At 39.5% G+C, this 17,148-nt stretch overlaps 1 protein-coding gene across 1 annotated transcript in view; it reads right to left on the reverse strand.

The window, feature by feature from the left end:
• Window positions 1–14,369, reverse strand: part of LIX1 (limb and CNS expressed 1) — a gene marked incomplete at both ends in the record, with an annotated part of 59,791 nt that extends 45,422 nt beyond the window's left edge. The window contains one exon of the mRNA XM_080701372.1: window positions 14,288–14,369. Coding sequence (XP_080557498.1) covers window positions 14,288–14,369 — 82 coding nt within the window. The remainder of the gene's footprint in view (window positions 1–14,287) is intronic.
• Between the last annotated feature and the right edge of the window lie 2,779 nt (window positions 14,370–17,148).

Below are 17,148 nucleotides of genomic sequence, written 5' to 3' on the forward strand. Positions count from 1 at the left end.
AGCAAAGTTCACTACGATGCCTGAGGAGCTCAGGATTTGCTGCTGCAATGGGAGGTTTGATGTGTGAGTCTCAGTGGTGCCCCTGGGTGTAATGGTGGTAAGAGTCTCCCAGGCAGAGGTGGCGGAGAGGGTGCAGAAGGATGAAGCCTGGTCAGAGTGGATACACAACTGGCTGCTGCTTGCTCCCTTGGGTTGTACCTTTATAATAACTGTGGCTTAGGAAATCCCCGAATGCGGCTGGTGGGTCCACTTGTCTTGGATGCCAACTCTAAGCAATTTCCCTTGCTGTCTGGAATGCTCCACTGGAAAGGATATGAAAGTAGTTTCTGGGATCAGCAGAACAGAACCCCATAATTGACCAGCAATGTGACACTGGTGTAGTATATGTGTCAACCCTGAACTTGGTAATATGAAACAATACAGGAACTCAAGACAAATCTCTGCCCACAGAGATTTACAATCTGACTGGAGAAATTATGTATTTACCACATTATCAGTGAACAAAATATTACAGCACTAAACTGCATAACAGAAATGATGGTAAGGTAATATTTAAAGTGGAAACATTTGTGGCACAGTAATTAAATAAATGCAAAGGGTAGGTGGATGAATGTGGACTGAGTGTGCTGGGGAAAATCTACACAAGAGGAGAGCTCAAGCTGCACTCTCCTTAGAGAAACTAAGTTTAGACATGTGTCAGGGGAGGAAGAGAAATCACAATTTCCAGAGTAAGAGAGAGCCAGGTGTGGTGGTGCACGCCTGAAAAAAGAGAATTTAGTGAGGATGTTAGCAACTTAGTGAGATTGTGTCTTAAAAAATATATATAGCACTGGAGGTGGTCCTCGGAGGTAGAATGTTTCTTGGTTCAATTTCCAGTTCTATATACACACACGCACACACAAAGAGAAATTAGTAAGCTTCCACTAAAGACTATGCAAGGAGTGCAAGAATTCAGAAGATGCCACCCCCAAATGTGCCATGCTGGTGTGCCGGCCACTCTGAAGCAGGAGTACTTGGGGACGGTGGAGCAATTTTTCTGAGCTCCCTTCATCTGAAGAAAGATCCTGCAAAAGGAACTCAATAGTCACAACTGCCCTCCCAGGAGTCTTATCAACCAAAGACAACTGATCCATTGATCCCAGAAGGATTACAGGTGTTTACCACCATGCCCCAGCCCAGAGAAACTTTTTATCTGCCTAAAACAACCTTTATTCATACACATTTCTTTCTTCTAGTTTCAGTTATCTGATTCTTCTTTGAGTCTCCTATTTTGTTGGGAACCCCTTTCAAATCCATATGTAAATAAATATGACGTTTGCCTGTTGCTCTGTCTTATGTCAATTCAGTCTGTAGGCCAGTTAAGGAACTTCAAAGGACAGTGGGAAGCCATTTTTCATTCTCCTAGAGGGGACTAGGACAGGGTGCCAATAGGAAAGAGGTATGATTTGACAAGGGACAGAGTAGGGGACTTAGCTTCTACTTTATTATTATTTATTATTATTATTATTATTATTATTATTATTATTATTATTTGGTACAGAGGATTAAACCCAGGTACATTCTGCCTCTGAGCTTCACTTCTATTTTATTTTTTATTTTGAAACAGGGTCTCACTAAGCTGCCGAGAAAGTCTAAGTTACTGAGGCTGGCCTCAAACCTGCCATCTTCCTGTCTCAGCCTCCCAAGTCCTGAGATGACAGGTGTGCACCACTGTACCAGGCCTTAGCTTCTTTGAATAATTGGAAATGACTCCATTGTGCTGGTGCCCCAGCTTTCCCCAGGAGACAAAAGCTGGGACAAAGGCTCCTATGCCCTTTGCCCTTGTCTAAGGCACTTCCCTGCCAGTGGGTGGCAGCTCCATCCTTGAAGAGGTGCCCTGATACTCAGAGAGAATGTGCAGCTGCTCTTGTGAATCTGGGAATACCAAGGCACAATGTTTCTCCAAGAAGAATCTGGAATTTTTAGGATTTCTAGCTGGAATATTAATATACCTTCAGATATAGCATTTGGAAATATTTTATCCCTTCTATCAGTAACTTTTAACTCTGTTTATATTGTCTTTGGATATACAATTTTTTTTAAGGAGTTTGTATACCCTTCTGTTGCCTGTGTCATTGAAATCATATCCAAGAAATCACTGCCAATTTCAGTGTTGTGAGGTTTAATGACCCAGATTTTCTTCTAAAAGTTTATAGTCTTAAGATTTATATTTAGGTCTTTTATCTATTTTGAGTTAATATTTGTATATGGTGTTAGGTAAGGGTCCAATTTTATTCTTTTTCATGTAATTATTATTTTTCAACAATATTTAGTTAAAAGATTATTATTTCCTCCACCAAATGTTCGTGGAATCCTTGTCAAAAATAACTTGACAATATATGGAAGAATTTAGCTCTAGGTTTTTATTTAACTCCAATGGCTTATATATCTGCCTTTAGAACAGTACTACACTGTTTCAATTATTGTAGCTTTATATGGTTTGAAATCAGAAAATATACATCTTCTAGCTTTGTTCTTTTTCGAGATCGTTTTGGGTATCTAGAGTCAATATTCCATATTAGGATAGATTTTTTCTGAAAAATAAATAAATAAATGTATGATAGTTTCACCTAAAAAAAAAAAAAGAAAAAAATATTCTCTGGTAAGAAAGAAAGCAAACAGAAATATTGAAATGTTATCTTTTTTTTTTTTTTTTTGGTGGTACTGGGGTTCCTGGAAGCCCTTCTTCCTCCAGGCTACACTTCCAGACCTATTTTTATTTTTGAAAACAGGGTCTCTTACACCAGCGCGGCTGGCTTCGAACCTGCGCGATCCTCCTGTCTCTGCCTCCCAAGCACGAGTATTACAAGCGTGCGCCACCACGCCCGGCAAACTTTAAGTCATCAAAAGCTTGGTATCAGACAAATGAAACTGTTATGTGAGATTATCATTGTTAATTTTGGATAAATTGCTATAATACTAAGATGTTAACCACTAAGCCAAGCATGGGAAGGAGGGATGGGGAGGGAACAGGGTAGGGATCGGGTAGGGGCTAACTGGGCGATGTGTGCATGTATGTCTACAAAAGTTTTTTTTTTTTTTAATCCCACTATAATGTATGAATACAGTGCACCAATAAAAAATAAATAAAAAAAGAGAAGAATCTGGGCAGAAAAATCCACGAGAACTGGGTAGAAGATAAAGCAAACAAAATAACAGCAGGGCTGGGATGTGGCTAAGTGGTCTAGCACTCGCCTGTGTGTGTGATGCTCTGGGTTCAATCCCCAGCACAGCAAAAATAAGTAAATAAAGTACAGAGTGCTTCTTCTATAGCCTGGGGAGAGTCAGAATTATCTTCAGGAAAGGACATCAATAACTGAACACTCAGATGACTTTTATCCTAAAGATTCAGAGCTCGTCATATACTGTATTTTCAATTTCACAGATTGGATATGATGGAGATAACAACAGGGACATATGATCTATGTTTTCCTATGGAAACTATGAGATGTAATGAATTTAAATACCCCATGGATTTCAGAGTATGTTATAGAAGGCACTCTTTCAGGCACAATAAAATGTGTACTGTGTCTTACTTCTCCATCTTTTATCTACAGGCAGATAGGATTTTGAGCAGTTAAAAGCCTATTCTCTGGAGTCAGACTGACTGGGTCTGTCTATGCCGCTGCAAGATACCTCACTGCCCTGGGCCTCAGTTCCTCATTGACAAAATACAGAATCTATATCACAGAGTTGCTGTAAGGCTTAAAATGGAAAGTGCTCAGAATAGGGCTCACACATGGTTCTCGAGTGTTAGCTATTATTTGTGATTGTAGACGGTGAAAGAAGAAAGGAAAACCATGATTATATGTTTGTGTATTGCATCTTTGAAACAAACTGTTACAGAATTGGAAACCATATCATTAAATATTCTAAAAATAGTCTACAAGTCTGAAAATTCTCTAATTGAACACATTATGCTATTTATTTCCAAAATCTAGGAAGAGTTCAGAGACTGAAAAGAGAAATTTTTCCCAACAACATTCACTGGTAAAGTCAAAGTTCCATAATAGCCAGAAAATAAATGGATGAAGTGTTATGTGTCTCGAGATCTGGAAACACAAATTTTTTTCTTATTTTTCACTTTCAAACAGATGCTAAAGGAAATAAACTTTATCTTAGAAAAACAACAGCAAGGAGTTAACTTTTATTTTAAAATAATACTTAATGACTGTGTATATGTTACAGATTGGGAGAATATGGTTTGGGGGAACTGTCCTCGAGGACCCCTGTTAGGGTTCCGGCCACAATTTCCCTCAAACCACAACAAAACCCAAAAAAACCCAAAACAGAAAAACCGCAGGTTCTTGTCCTGAGCCAAGGGTAAAAACATGTTAGCTTGGACTCTTGCTGGAGATTTAAAGAAGTTTATTAAAAAGGTAGAAATACAGAAGACAGTTAAAGCCCCATGCCATTCAGAAATGGCATGGGGGGGGCAACTTGAGCGAATACACCAAAGGGACCACACGTGGACCCAGCTTTTTTTATACGCATGACCTACATCTTGTTCACGTACTTCTGACTAGTAAAGTCTCTGTAAGGTATCTTCCCCAGCAAGGTGTGGCAAGGTGTCTCCTTTCATGAAGGGTGAAGGTCAACCCCCTGCTCATCCTCCCTAGATCATCATGTAGATCTGTCTTTAGAAAGAGGAAGCCCTAGCTCCCCTGTCCTACTGACTTGCTAATTATCTTTAGCTAGGCTAATTTACATTGAAATTCCCTGCTTCTTTCAGCAAAAACCAAGTCCTTTCTTTCCCCTGGTCTGCCGCCATTTTGACACAATTATATTTGAAATATATCTATTAATAATCAGAGCTTTCTCAAATCTTCCTAAGTCTCACTAAGTGGCTGAGGTTGGTTTCAAATCTGCAATTCTCCTGTCTCAGCCTCCCAAGTACTGGGATTACAGGTGTTTACCACCATGCCCCAGCCCAGAGAAACTTTTTATCTGCCTAAAACAACCTTTATTCACACACATTTCTTTCTTCTAGTTTCAGTTATCTGATTCTTCTTTGAGTCTCCTATTTTGTTGGGAACCCCTTTCAAATCCATATGTAAATAAATATGACGTTTACCTGTTGCTCTGTCTTATGTTAATTCAGTTTGTAGGCCAGTTAAGGAACTTCAAAGGACAGTGGGAAGCCATTTTTCATTCTCCTAGAGGGGACTAGGACAGGGTGTCAATAGGAAAGAGGTATGATTTGACAAGGAACAGAGTAGGGGACTTAGCTTCTACTTTATTCTTCTTCTTCTTATTATTATTATTTGGTACAGAGGATTAAACCCAGGTACATTCTGCCTCTGAGCTTCACTTCTATTTTATTTTTTATTTTGAAACAGGGTCTCACTAAGATACCATTCCCAATACTAGTACAGTATACCTTAGGAAAGTAGAAACGATATAGTTTATTACCCAGTTTAATTACCTAATGTAAGTCTGCATAGAAGATAGTCATTTGTCTGCAAAAAAAACAACCTTAGAGTCAGTTACAAATCTACCCCCCTCAAAAAGGACCAATTTATTTTTTTCCTTTATTTTGGGAGGAAGGACCGAACCCAGAACATTCTGCCTTCAAACTATACCTCCATCTGTATTTTTTTTTTTTTTTGAAACAGGGTCTCACTAAGTTGCTGATGAATCTCACTAAGTTGCTGAGTCTGGCATTCAACCTGTGATTTTCCTGTCTCAGCCTCCTAAGTACTATGATTACAGATGTGCAACGCCATGTCAGACTAAGATCAGTTTCTTTAAGCCTTACCTGAGGAAAAAATTCTAGCTGGGTAAAATTTCCAGTGCCAAAAACCATTAGAGATAAATTAGAAAGGCTGCCATTTAAGGATAAATCATTAAGAGACTTTCAACATGACTAACATATTTTCAAATTGATTCCCTGCCTCTAAACAGATGGATTTATGTTATGTAATATTTTAATATAACCCTTAATTAAATTATCCTTCACAGGGTGATATTTTAAAACAAAGTTAATTGGTATTTTCAATTCTAGCAATTCAGTCATGTACAACGCATGCTTGCCAATGTGATATACTAATTTTGCTGAGGAAAAATAGGAAGAAGACCCACAAATAATTTAGGGGCTAAACTCAAGATGCAGTGCTGATTTGTAATTGATGCTAAATGAGCTGGTAAACAGGGTGCTGAGGGTCCTGCGCTGGGCTTGGCTGAACCCCATGGCTGAACCCCAGGGCACTGCCTAGCTTCTTGTGACATCTTTGCTTGGCCTTTGCTTTGACCCAGGCCAGTGGAATCTTGCGGACACAGCTTGAGTGTGTGGTTGTGCACCGTGCAGGAATCCTGGTCCCCTTTTTCTTCTGCAAGGACATTCTTTCAAGGGTAGCTGCAGGGGCACAGTGGGGCACAGGCAGCTTGGAGTCCTGCTTTATTCCTGCAGAGGGGCTCTTCTGCAGCTGTGCATCCCAGCCAGCCTTAGCTCCTTCAGCAGCTGAAAGGCTGGCTGTTCTTTTGTTTGCTTTTGCTTTTCTTCTTTTACCTCTACCTCCTACCCCAAGCATTTTCCTGATGGAACTGTGATCCTTTTGGGTTGTTTTACTAAGTCAGTCTCTTGGGAGACTGTACAAAATATGCAAAAAGGACATTCATTCCTTTTCTGTTTAGTTTTCACCTTTAGAATTGAACACTGCTGAACTGCAAATCCTTTTGTGTAGGGGGGGGATTTACATACCATTTATTTTCTGTTTATTTGCAAGCACAGAGGGAGAGGAGAAAGAATACAAAGGAGCAGGAGGGAATCACACAGATGAATTAAGATAAAAATATCACAAGTATACCATACTTAAACAGCAGCAGCAGCATGGCTGAGTTCACATGTGGGTTTATACGTGCACCAGGGTCAGATGATGTCATCCAATCTCAAATCTGCATTAAATAAAAACCCGATGTAACCTATTTAACCAATCAGGAAGTATGCATCTTTCCATGTTCATCAAGCATTGACATTGCACTGTATTTAAAAGAGATTGTGTAGCACCACTGAAAACCAAAATGTAAGTCACACCAGTTGCTTGGCTGATCGATTTGTTTAAATGGTCAAATCTTTGTAAATATGGCTTTACGTGTATATATATCTTTCTTTTGTGGAAGTAGTAATTTTTAAAATAGTCTTTGATGTCTGCCAAAGCCATCTGACTAGAGTGTATGGACAAGGCTCAGATAGAATTTGGCCCTAAAGAGCATGGCACATGGCCCTTGTGGCCTGCAGCTGGTAGTAGATCCTGGGGGTGAATGTAAGGACAGAGTGTTGGGCCTCTGCAGTGTGGTGTATGAGGTGATTTGGGGGCAGTTCTGGGATGACCAGATAGCAGCTCTGCAGCAGTATTGCCTGAGGTGGCTGTGTTTTACCTTGAGGGCCCTTCTTGCTCGGCTCCCCACTGTCTATTTGGATGTCACCTTATTTTTGCATGCAGTTAACCTGTGACAAGTGTCAGTGGATGAATGGCTTAGAAGGATCCAGGCAAAGTTGATTTCATCTTAAAGGAAAACACCTGACAATGGGAAAAAATTTCCCCCCTCTTTCTGAGGAAGAAAAGTCAACAAATCATTGGTTGATCAGCCATCAAAACACATCTGCTGTGCACCTGCCAGATGTTCAACTCTGTGGGCAGCACCATGGGATTTAAGAAAGTGCAAGGTCTAGCTCTACCCTGGGACGAACAACTTAGGTGTCGACAAAAACACCCCGGTGAAGTGGTAACAGGCTGTGCAGAGCCACATGAGAGAAATGTCAACTGAAGAGGACAGGCCACAAGTGCCCAGGGAGTGGTGACTGAATGATGGGTTCCCACAGCTGCTTAATGAGACAAGATCAAAATTGGGATCAACTGCCGGGCGTGGTGGCGCACGCTTGTCATCCCCGTGCTTGGGAGGTGGAGACAGGAGGATTGTGCAGGTTTGAAGCCAGACGCGCTGGCTTAAGAGACCCTGTTTCCAAATAAAATATATTAAAAAATAGGTCTGGAAGTGTAGCCCAAAGGTAGAAGGGTTTCCAGTAACCTCATTACCACCAAAAAAAAAAAAAAATTGGGATCAACTGATCATCATCACATCAGGAGAAAGAAGAAAGAAAGAGAAAGAGAGAGAGGAAGAAAGAAAGAAAGAAAGAAAGAAAGAAAGAAAGAAAGAAAGAAAGAAAGAAAGAAAGAAGAAAGAAAGACCATTGTCTATTTTATTAATGTTAAACTCTCTACACAATAAACTTATAGGGGTATTTGAACATGGAGGGAAAAAACAAGAGCCTCTGGGGTTAAAACTTCAATATGAAATGCATTAAATAAAGAAGATTCTTTTATGAAAGGCTTCTAAAGTTGTCTTACATTTCTTAAATCAATCTGTAGCACATAATCAGTAAGACCGTATCATTTAAACAGAAAGATCATAACTTAGAAAATCACCCTTGGGCAGCTGTATCCTATTATGGGCTGTAACTTAACACATGAGTTTCAGAAGTTGTTAAAATTGAGTTCAGGCTAACAAATTTTAACTGTTAAGAAAAAATAACTTCGGTGAGATGAGAGAAGTCCATGAAAAAGCCACAATTTGATGTCAAAGGATGGGTATCTCTCATATTTTATTTTGATCTGTTAAATTTTATTTATATATAAGGAATAAAAATATCAAGACAGATAGGGCCTTTAAGTGAGTAAGAAGTCACCTTGTTTTTTCATTATGAAAGAATTTCCTCTGAGGCTGAGACTTTCAATATTTAAGCTCTGTCAAGTGAATGTCTACTGAAAAAAGAAGACAACAGCTCCTATGCCCCTTATAGCTGAACTGAAATCTACATTTTCTTTTAGTATAAATTCAAATAAAAATAGCCAAATCTTGTAATAAGTAAAATTAGCATTTGAATAGGCTTCTATAAAGCAGACATTCTCTTTGATGCTCAAATAATCAGAGTTTCAATTATTGTAATTAAGATCCATTCATTATTCTAAAACGAGGTAGCAGACAGTGGAGTTCTTGTTTGTTCTTTAATTCTTTCAGGCACAATTTATATGGGAGGACACAGTGCGATACAGTAAGAACAAGGACCTTCATAGCTTTCATCCTACTCCATGCCTTTTGGTAAAATGTGAAAACTATAAATGTACCATCAAATTTATAGATTTCAAGTAACTGCACTAAAAGCATGGAATGAAAAAAACACTCGACTCTTGGGGACTTCTGTTCCCCTGTGCTGCATATCCCCAGACTCATGATGACAAAGATGTTTTTAATAGCCCTAGAGTCTGGTCCAATTTTTCCAAAGGGTAAAATATATACTCTTTGAAGTAAAGTGTTCACCTAGCTGATATAAATAAAACCATTCATGCAGAAAAATTTTTCCTTAAATAAAAGAGTTAATATACCTCAAATATGTGATAAATTCACTTGCAAGTGAACAATATTTAGTAGAAAGTAGAAGTTCCATTTTACTTTTTTATTATAAAATTTGGGGAAAATATTAGTGTAATTTAACATGTCACTTTATTAAGTTAATGCTAGAAACCAGCTCATTCTTGTGGCTGCAGTGACAACTAAGAAAGCTGTGTGTGTGTGTGTGTGTGTGTGTGTGTGTGTGTGTGTGTGTGTGTTGGGGGTGCTGGAGGCTGGACGTAAGGAGGTTCTCCCTTTGAGTGACAGCCCCAGCCTTTTATTTACTTATTTGGAAAAAGGGTCTCAGTAAGTTACTGCACACTGGCTTTGGACTTGTGATTCTCCTGTCTCAACTTCCCAGGTACTGGGATTATAGTTCCTGGCTAAGATAGCTTTTAGACACTCTTTTTGAGAAAGAATGTCTTGATTTGGGCTTCTAGTCAGTGAAAGTAGTTTCTCTCTATAGGCGTGTTTGATAGTCACAAACCATGTCTTGCCTGCGGTGGCAAATGATTTCTTGCTGAGAAAAAGCTTCAGTTTCCCCTAACTTAGGCATCAGGAAGGGTACTTGCAACAGATGTCAATATAAACTTCTCCCAAGGTACCATAGGCTGTAAACTTCTGGAGGTCCTCTAGGATCATGTTAACATCAAAGGCTCCTGATGGCCTCTGTTCCCAGGATCACATCTGCCTCCTGGGCTATCTCAGATCCCCCAGAGCCTGTTTCTTACATTGCCTTTGACAAGTTCGCCAGCTCCACAAAAGTGCCCTGCCCCTCTCCACATCCCTTTTACCCTCTTCTAGGATGTGACTACTTAACAGGCTCCTTCCACGATTCCAGACAAGTCCATTTCTCCCCCCTCCTGTTTTCCTAACAGATGCTGCCATTGCAACACTCATGAGATGGTGACCTACACCTCTGCGAGGAAAGGTCTTTTAGTGACTGAAGGTGAGGAGATGGAAAACAGAATGTGAATCCTGCCTCCGTACCTGGCTGTGTGATCTTGGCACATTACTGTGATTTCCACAAGCCTGCATCACCTATAACAACAACAGTACCTCCATTAAGGGCGTGCCATGAGAAATATACACATCTAGCATCGTACCTGACCTGTGATGATGATCTGGCATTCAGTGTTGCTGTTAAATGGATGGAGGAAGAGCTCAAAGATGGCAGAGAAGCATATGGTTAAGAAGACTTAACACTCAGAATGTGAAAGTGCAGAATCCCGAATCATGCGCTTTATTGATTTGTTTGTTTTCAGGATGTCGGACCTGGAGGCATTCTACTTATGAGCTGCACACCCAGGGTTATTTTATTTGTTTTGATACAGAGTCTTGCTAGGTTGCTGAGGGTCTCACTAAGTTGCTGAGGTTGGCTTCAAAAAGTTGTGATCCTCCTGTCTCAGCCTCCCAAATACTGGGATTACAGGTGTGCACAACAGCATCCAGCTCATTTGATTTATTTTGAGAAAACCATCAAAAGGTAGCCAGCAACAAAGCCACACACTCCCTCAAAAGCATGATAAGAGCTGCTTTTATGATAGCTCACTTTGAGCTGTTGTTATATTTTGGATTTACAATGTCCCCAGCTAGGCATGATGGTACACACTTGCAATCCCAGTACTTGGGAGACTGAGACAGGAGGATTGCGATGCAGCCAGGTTCAGAGGCAGGGCATAGCTGGAGGATGTGGGCAATGGGGGCATTGACTTGGGGGACTACATCGGTCCCTCACTCCTCCTCTTGCTCCCTTTTCTCCCTGGCTACCAGGAGGTGAGCGTAGTTTTTCCACAGAGCCATGCCCTGAAGCACTACCAAGGTTCCTGCCTTGAAGCTGGTTGATCTCTGAAACCCTGAGCCCCAACCCAACCTTTCTTCAACTATGTTGCGTTTGTCAGGTATTTTAATTGCAGCACAAAAAGCTGTGATACATGACACTTGAACAGAAACTGGGTATTGTACAAAGATGAGAATAGAAGGCTACATGGAGATATGCCAGAATTTCTCTGCAAAGAGATTCTGTCTGGCATTTTGGAAATATCCAGTGCTACTTGTTACAAAGTAGAGATATCTATGCAGTGGAGAACTGTCCAGTGTCAGTCTAGATAAGCAAACTTCAAGCTGAGTGCCCGCTTTATTTGAAACCTATTTCCACTATTTTTTAAAATTAGAAATGTGAAATAGGGAATTAGGGAAAAGTGTTATGGAATTCATTTCCTTTCAGAAGAAAAAGAACAAATCCTAACTCTTGCCAGATGAACACCTTGTCTGAAATAAAATGACAGATTTAACATATTGTAAAATGCCGTTTGAAGGGCTTTCTTGAAGTTTATTTCTTTAAATGAATGTAACTGTTTCTATGGGCATCTGTCTCAGACCAGAAAATACTATGGGTGTTTTTTTTTTCTGACTAGTTATTAATTTTTTTTTTTAACTAAATCAAAAGCCCTGAAAAAAAAAAAAGCCAATTGAGGGGCAAGGGATGAATAGAACGACCACTCCCTGCATAATGTGTGTCCAAATGTTGAAGAGATAAAACATTGCCTTTGCATTCCCAGAAAAGAGATTTAGAAGGAGCCTGGTGTGTGTGTGTGTGTGCGTGTGTGTGTGTGTGTGTGTGTGTGTGTGTGTGTGTGTGTGTATTTTTTTCTTAATGCTCCTTTGTTTAACTGGAGCTGGGTTTTAAGAATTCTTGGATCAGCTTCTCATCTTGCAGGAAAGCAAGGTTTCCTAATTGGCAGTGATGTGCTCTGGTGCTCAGTCCTTCCTGCTGGTGAAAGTGACTGGCCGGAGGCCTAGGGGGAGGAGCCAGGAGTAAGTGGGCGGAGACCGGGCTTCTCAGAACCTGCCATTCAAGGCTGGTGGCAGCAACTTAGAGGTGTGCCAAAGAGAAGAGGCCCACTGCCAACCCGGGCAAGTGCAGCACCTGGGGCGATCAAGGCACTGCTTAGTCTCCCACAGACTAGATCTTCAGCCCCGGAAAGCACGTGGGCGGAGCCCACTGACTAAGAGGCTGGTGCTTAGTTGGATGTTGTAATGTTAGGAGAATCCCTGGTACAGAAATTTGACTTGTTTGTATTTAGCCATTTTTCATATTAGAAAAAAATTAGAACAGGGAGGATCACCATTTAATATTCCCACCCATCAAGCCAGGCGAGCAGTTACATACTGACATTTTCTTCTAAATGAATGGACAATGCTATTTGATCAAATTCAGGGTCTAGGCTAAAGCAGGAAATATATACAATTGGACACTTTTTTGTTTTTCCTAGAAAGAAAAACAAAACAAAACTTCCTGCAAAGGCCTGGGTGATAGAACTTAATGTGTCCTCTATTATTCTATTATTACCCCTTTTTAAAAAAATCTAAACTGTAAGCAGTGGCTGGAATTTAGTTTGGCTTAGAGAGTGGACAATACAATCTCTAATTAAACTTCTTAAATTTACAGTAGCTCAGTGAAAACTCTTTCTTCTATTTCTTTTTACTGCCTCCACTCTTCAAACCCTCAGTGTAAGTCCCCTGGTCCTATATAATTTACCCAAAGCTTTGGGCAGCTCCAAAGCCCTTTAATCCTTCAGTAGGAATTTAGGGCTATTGTAGGAGAGAGACATTCTTTCCTTCTCTTTTCACTTAAAGAAACATACCAAGTCTGAATAGATTCCAGGCTAGGTTAGGGGATGGAGTGATTTTTTTTTTTTTTTTTTTTAGTTCTAGCATAGCTATTGACAAATGCTTGAAGACAATATTAAAAAAAAAGAAAAAGAGAGAGAAAAAAGGCTTTCACTTTATGCCTTACAGAGAAGATTGGTTACAATTTAATTTCTAAAAGGAAAAATAAATAGAATAGAATGGCCCAACATTTCTTTTCCTTCATCACACATATGAGAAATATAAACTAAAAGGACATCTGGAAAGGGATATTATTCCGTAATCAGAAAGTAAAATCCAAACCATTGATGTTTTGATGGAGAAACAGGCAACTAGATTCACAAGGAGGCAAGCTGTAACCTATTGAAGTTAAAAAAAAAAAATCCATATGCATTTTACCTTTTGGGCAGTTCCAAAGCAAAGTTCTATTTCAGAAGCCCTTTGTAATATGAAACCCACTGTAGATAAGATACGTGAAGATAGTCTGCTTTGCAGCAGCAGGATTTCAAATTGGTTCCAGAAACGAAGTTATGTGACAAATGGTTTAATAGTATTGCTCGAATTGGAAAGCTTGATTGAATTATTTTTCATAGCCATTTTAAAAAAGATTTTAAAATAACTTTGCCAACTCAAAGAAGGAATGGGGGGATAGGATTGTCACTGAGGTTAGGAGGTGTCTCATTCTATTGGCTTTTTAAATGAAGTGTTACAGTTGGTTATCAAAATTTTAAGAGCTCAGTAGTAATTTATTATTGAATTTTGTTTGCAACCAAAAATTTCAGATAAATAAAATACTCGATTTCAAAGAACGAATCTATGTTGTGGAGGATTAAACAGGCGAACAGATGTAGCTATATTTTATTATCACTTTCAAGTTATTTTTAATATTTAATCTGAGTTCCAGTCAGCCATGCTTTCTTTAAAACGCATCTGGAAAAGTTCATTAAGACTTGCAGGCTTTTAGAGTTTAGAAGAAGGGACCTTAGACAGCAAATGTATCACTGCTTAATGCCCCAGCGCTCCATGCCTGTAGTTTACTAAAATGAAATCATTTTTCTGACTGAAGTCAGGAACTAGTTAAATATCGCTTAGACCACAGCACACGGCTGCAGAGATTTAAAAGAACTCACACTTAAATAGGATGTGACTAGACGTTTAGGAGTATTTTCTAAAAAGTCAAAAAACTTTTCCCCCCTTCCATACTTACAGTCTTTGAAGACCAGAGCCGGGTCTCTGTGAGGCAAGACTTGGGCAATGATGTGTCTCAGAGATTCCAAGGTTCTGTCCATCTCGGGTCTGCCTTTGCGCGCCTCCTGCACACAGTGTCCTCATGCCTGAATTCCTGCAGTCCTGGACTGAATTTGTGCAGCTCAGTGATGCACTGGATTACCAAAGAATCCCTTTTAACATCTGCCAATCAGACATTTCCCAGAATCTAAAGACCCCTCAGGGGGCCCTCCTCTCAGGCTCACTTATCTTTGTTGTAGGCTGAGCTAATTAGCTCCAAAGGCTGGCTGACAGGCTGGTTCCCATTGCTTCCTTCTGTTAAACACACCCACCTACAGGCTAGCTGGGGAAGCTCGCTAATCATGGGAACAGATTTCCTCTCCAACCAGATTTTGCCTGAATGCTGTACAGCTTTCTTGCTTGAATATTTCTTTTGGCCCCTCCATCTTCAACTGTGCTGCCCCCAGGAATATGAAACCAAGTAGCTTATTTCTTCTTTGTACTAAGGGTTCAATCCAGGCACATTCTATTTCTGAGCTACCATTCTAAGTCCTTTATATTTTTTATTTGAAACAGAGGCTCACTAAATTGCTGAGGGTGCTGCTAAATTGTGGTACTGGCTTCCAACTTGTGATTCCCCTGTCTCAGCCTCCCAAGTACCAGAATTATAGGCGTGAATCCCCACACGTGGCAAAACTTATTTCTTGAAGTAAATTTCCTAAATAACAAAGAGGCAGCTCAGGATTTCTTGCAATATTTAATCAGTAGTATAACCAACATAAGTTAAATTCCCCTTTGGTAAAAGAGTAGTGTAAAGATTGTGGTTGTAGCCAAATTGTGCTTCATATTTGAACTCAGGAGCATCCCTTCTGGGATCCCCGGTTCAGCCCCCCTCTCATCCCCCATTTACGGTCACCCCAGCTCTGAAACCTGGTGGACTCTCTTATAGCTTGCTCCCAGAACACGTGTTTCTCTATTTATCCTTCAAGGCAAATCATTTCCAAAATTGACTTTAATTACTTCTGATATTACTCACTTCCTCTCATTTCATGAGAATTCTGTTAAAAAAAAATCTCAGGAAAAAAATATATTTAGAAGAATAAAGGTAGTTATTAAAAGCTCTTAAGAAAACAGATTCTTTTTACATGTACGATCTATACCACACATAACAATTTGCTAAGTAATCTTTTGACAGGCCACACAAATACGTCATGTGATCCCTTTGTAAAAACAAAGAATTATACCAGTTATAAAATAACTGATTTTCATGGCTGTAAGCTATGTTAGCTGTTAAAGACTTGTGGAGGACTTTTTGCTTTTATTTCAAATAGTTTTCCATGGTAGACATAAGATATTGTTTTCCAGTGTTCCTTCCAATTTTCAGATTCCATAATTATGTTGTATTTTATGATGAACTGAAAGCAGTCCTTTAAAAACTATATAAAAATAAAATGTCTTCCATGTGATCAACTTCTTCAGCTAGCTGGTAGAAGGGCGGGCTTACTTAGAGGTAAAAGAAGGAATGAGACTGCAATAGTAATTTTAGTTATAATGACTATCACCTGGCAAATGCCCATAGGCTGCACAGAACAAAAGCATGGGGCAGCCTCGGGGCATAAAGGCTTTGATTGATTGAGGTTTTATATGTGTGTATATTCAAACTTGAAAGAATTTGCACTGTATGTTAAGATACTTGTTTATAGTAGCAAAGTGCACTTTACACAGCCTGTACAAAATAGGAAAATTGTGTGTGTATGTGGTGCTGGGAATGGAATCCAGGGCGTGTGCCTGCCAGGCAAGTGTTCTACAACTGAGCCACACCCCTAGCCCAGGAAAAGTGTTAATGTTCTTGTAGTCTAGGAGTTTATACTTTGTTTTTAAAAGATTTTTGGGAGGGGGTTTATAATTTATAACATGACTAGTTTGTAGACAAACAACTGTTATACAGTGAGCAGACACAAACTGTAAATGAATACAAGTACTTTCAGTGTGCTATTGGATTGGAAATCAAGATAATTAATTTTCCCAGTAGAATTAGGAAAATAAGATAGATTTCTCAAAGTATTAAGACTTATAACAAAAACAGAGAAAGTTAGAAATGATTGATGCTTGAATTTCATTTAGTTAATGGGCATTTCTGTGGGCTTAGATAGAATACTAGCAGTACTTTAAAATATTTTGGTATATAATGTGGTGGCAGGAGCAATGGATTTGAGGTTATTAAGATCTTTGACTTGATGTTTGTTATCTATACGACCTTAAGAAACTATACATCTTCTCTGGACTCATAGTTCTCATTCATAAAATTAGGAGTTAAATTGGATGCTCTCTTTCAGTTGTTTTGTTTTGGTATTAGGAATTGAACCCAGGGACAGTATACCTCTGAGCTAAACCCTCGTCTCTATTTATTTATTTTTATTTTGAAACAATCTTGCTAAGTTTCTGAGTCTTGCTGCCTTGCTGAGGTTGGCCTGGAACTTGCAATCCTCCTGTCTCAGCCTCCCAAGTACTAATTACTGGTATGTGCCACCATGCCCAGCTTCTTTCAGTTCTAACCTCTATGATGCTATAACTACATCATATAATTTTTTTTGGTACTGGGTATTGAATCCAGGGACATTTTACCTCCAAGCTACATCCCCAGCCCAATTTTATTTTTATTTAGAAACAGGCTCTCTCTTGGTTGATGAGCATCTCATTACTTGTTGAGGCTGTCCTCGAACCTGCAATCCTCCTGTCTCAGTCTCCCAAGTACTGGGATTATGCCACCATGCCCAGCTTCTATGACTGCATTATAAAGGAACGTAAGTATCATCAGATTTTCTAGCCTTCTGAAAAGTC

Source organism: Muscardinus avellanarius, assembly GCF_963383645.1.
Source record: "Muscardinus avellanarius genome assembly, chromosome: 1".
In the NCBI taxonomy this organism is placed as follows: Eukaryota; Metazoa; Chordata; class Mammalia; order Rodentia; family Gliridae; genus Muscardinus; species Muscardinus avellanarius.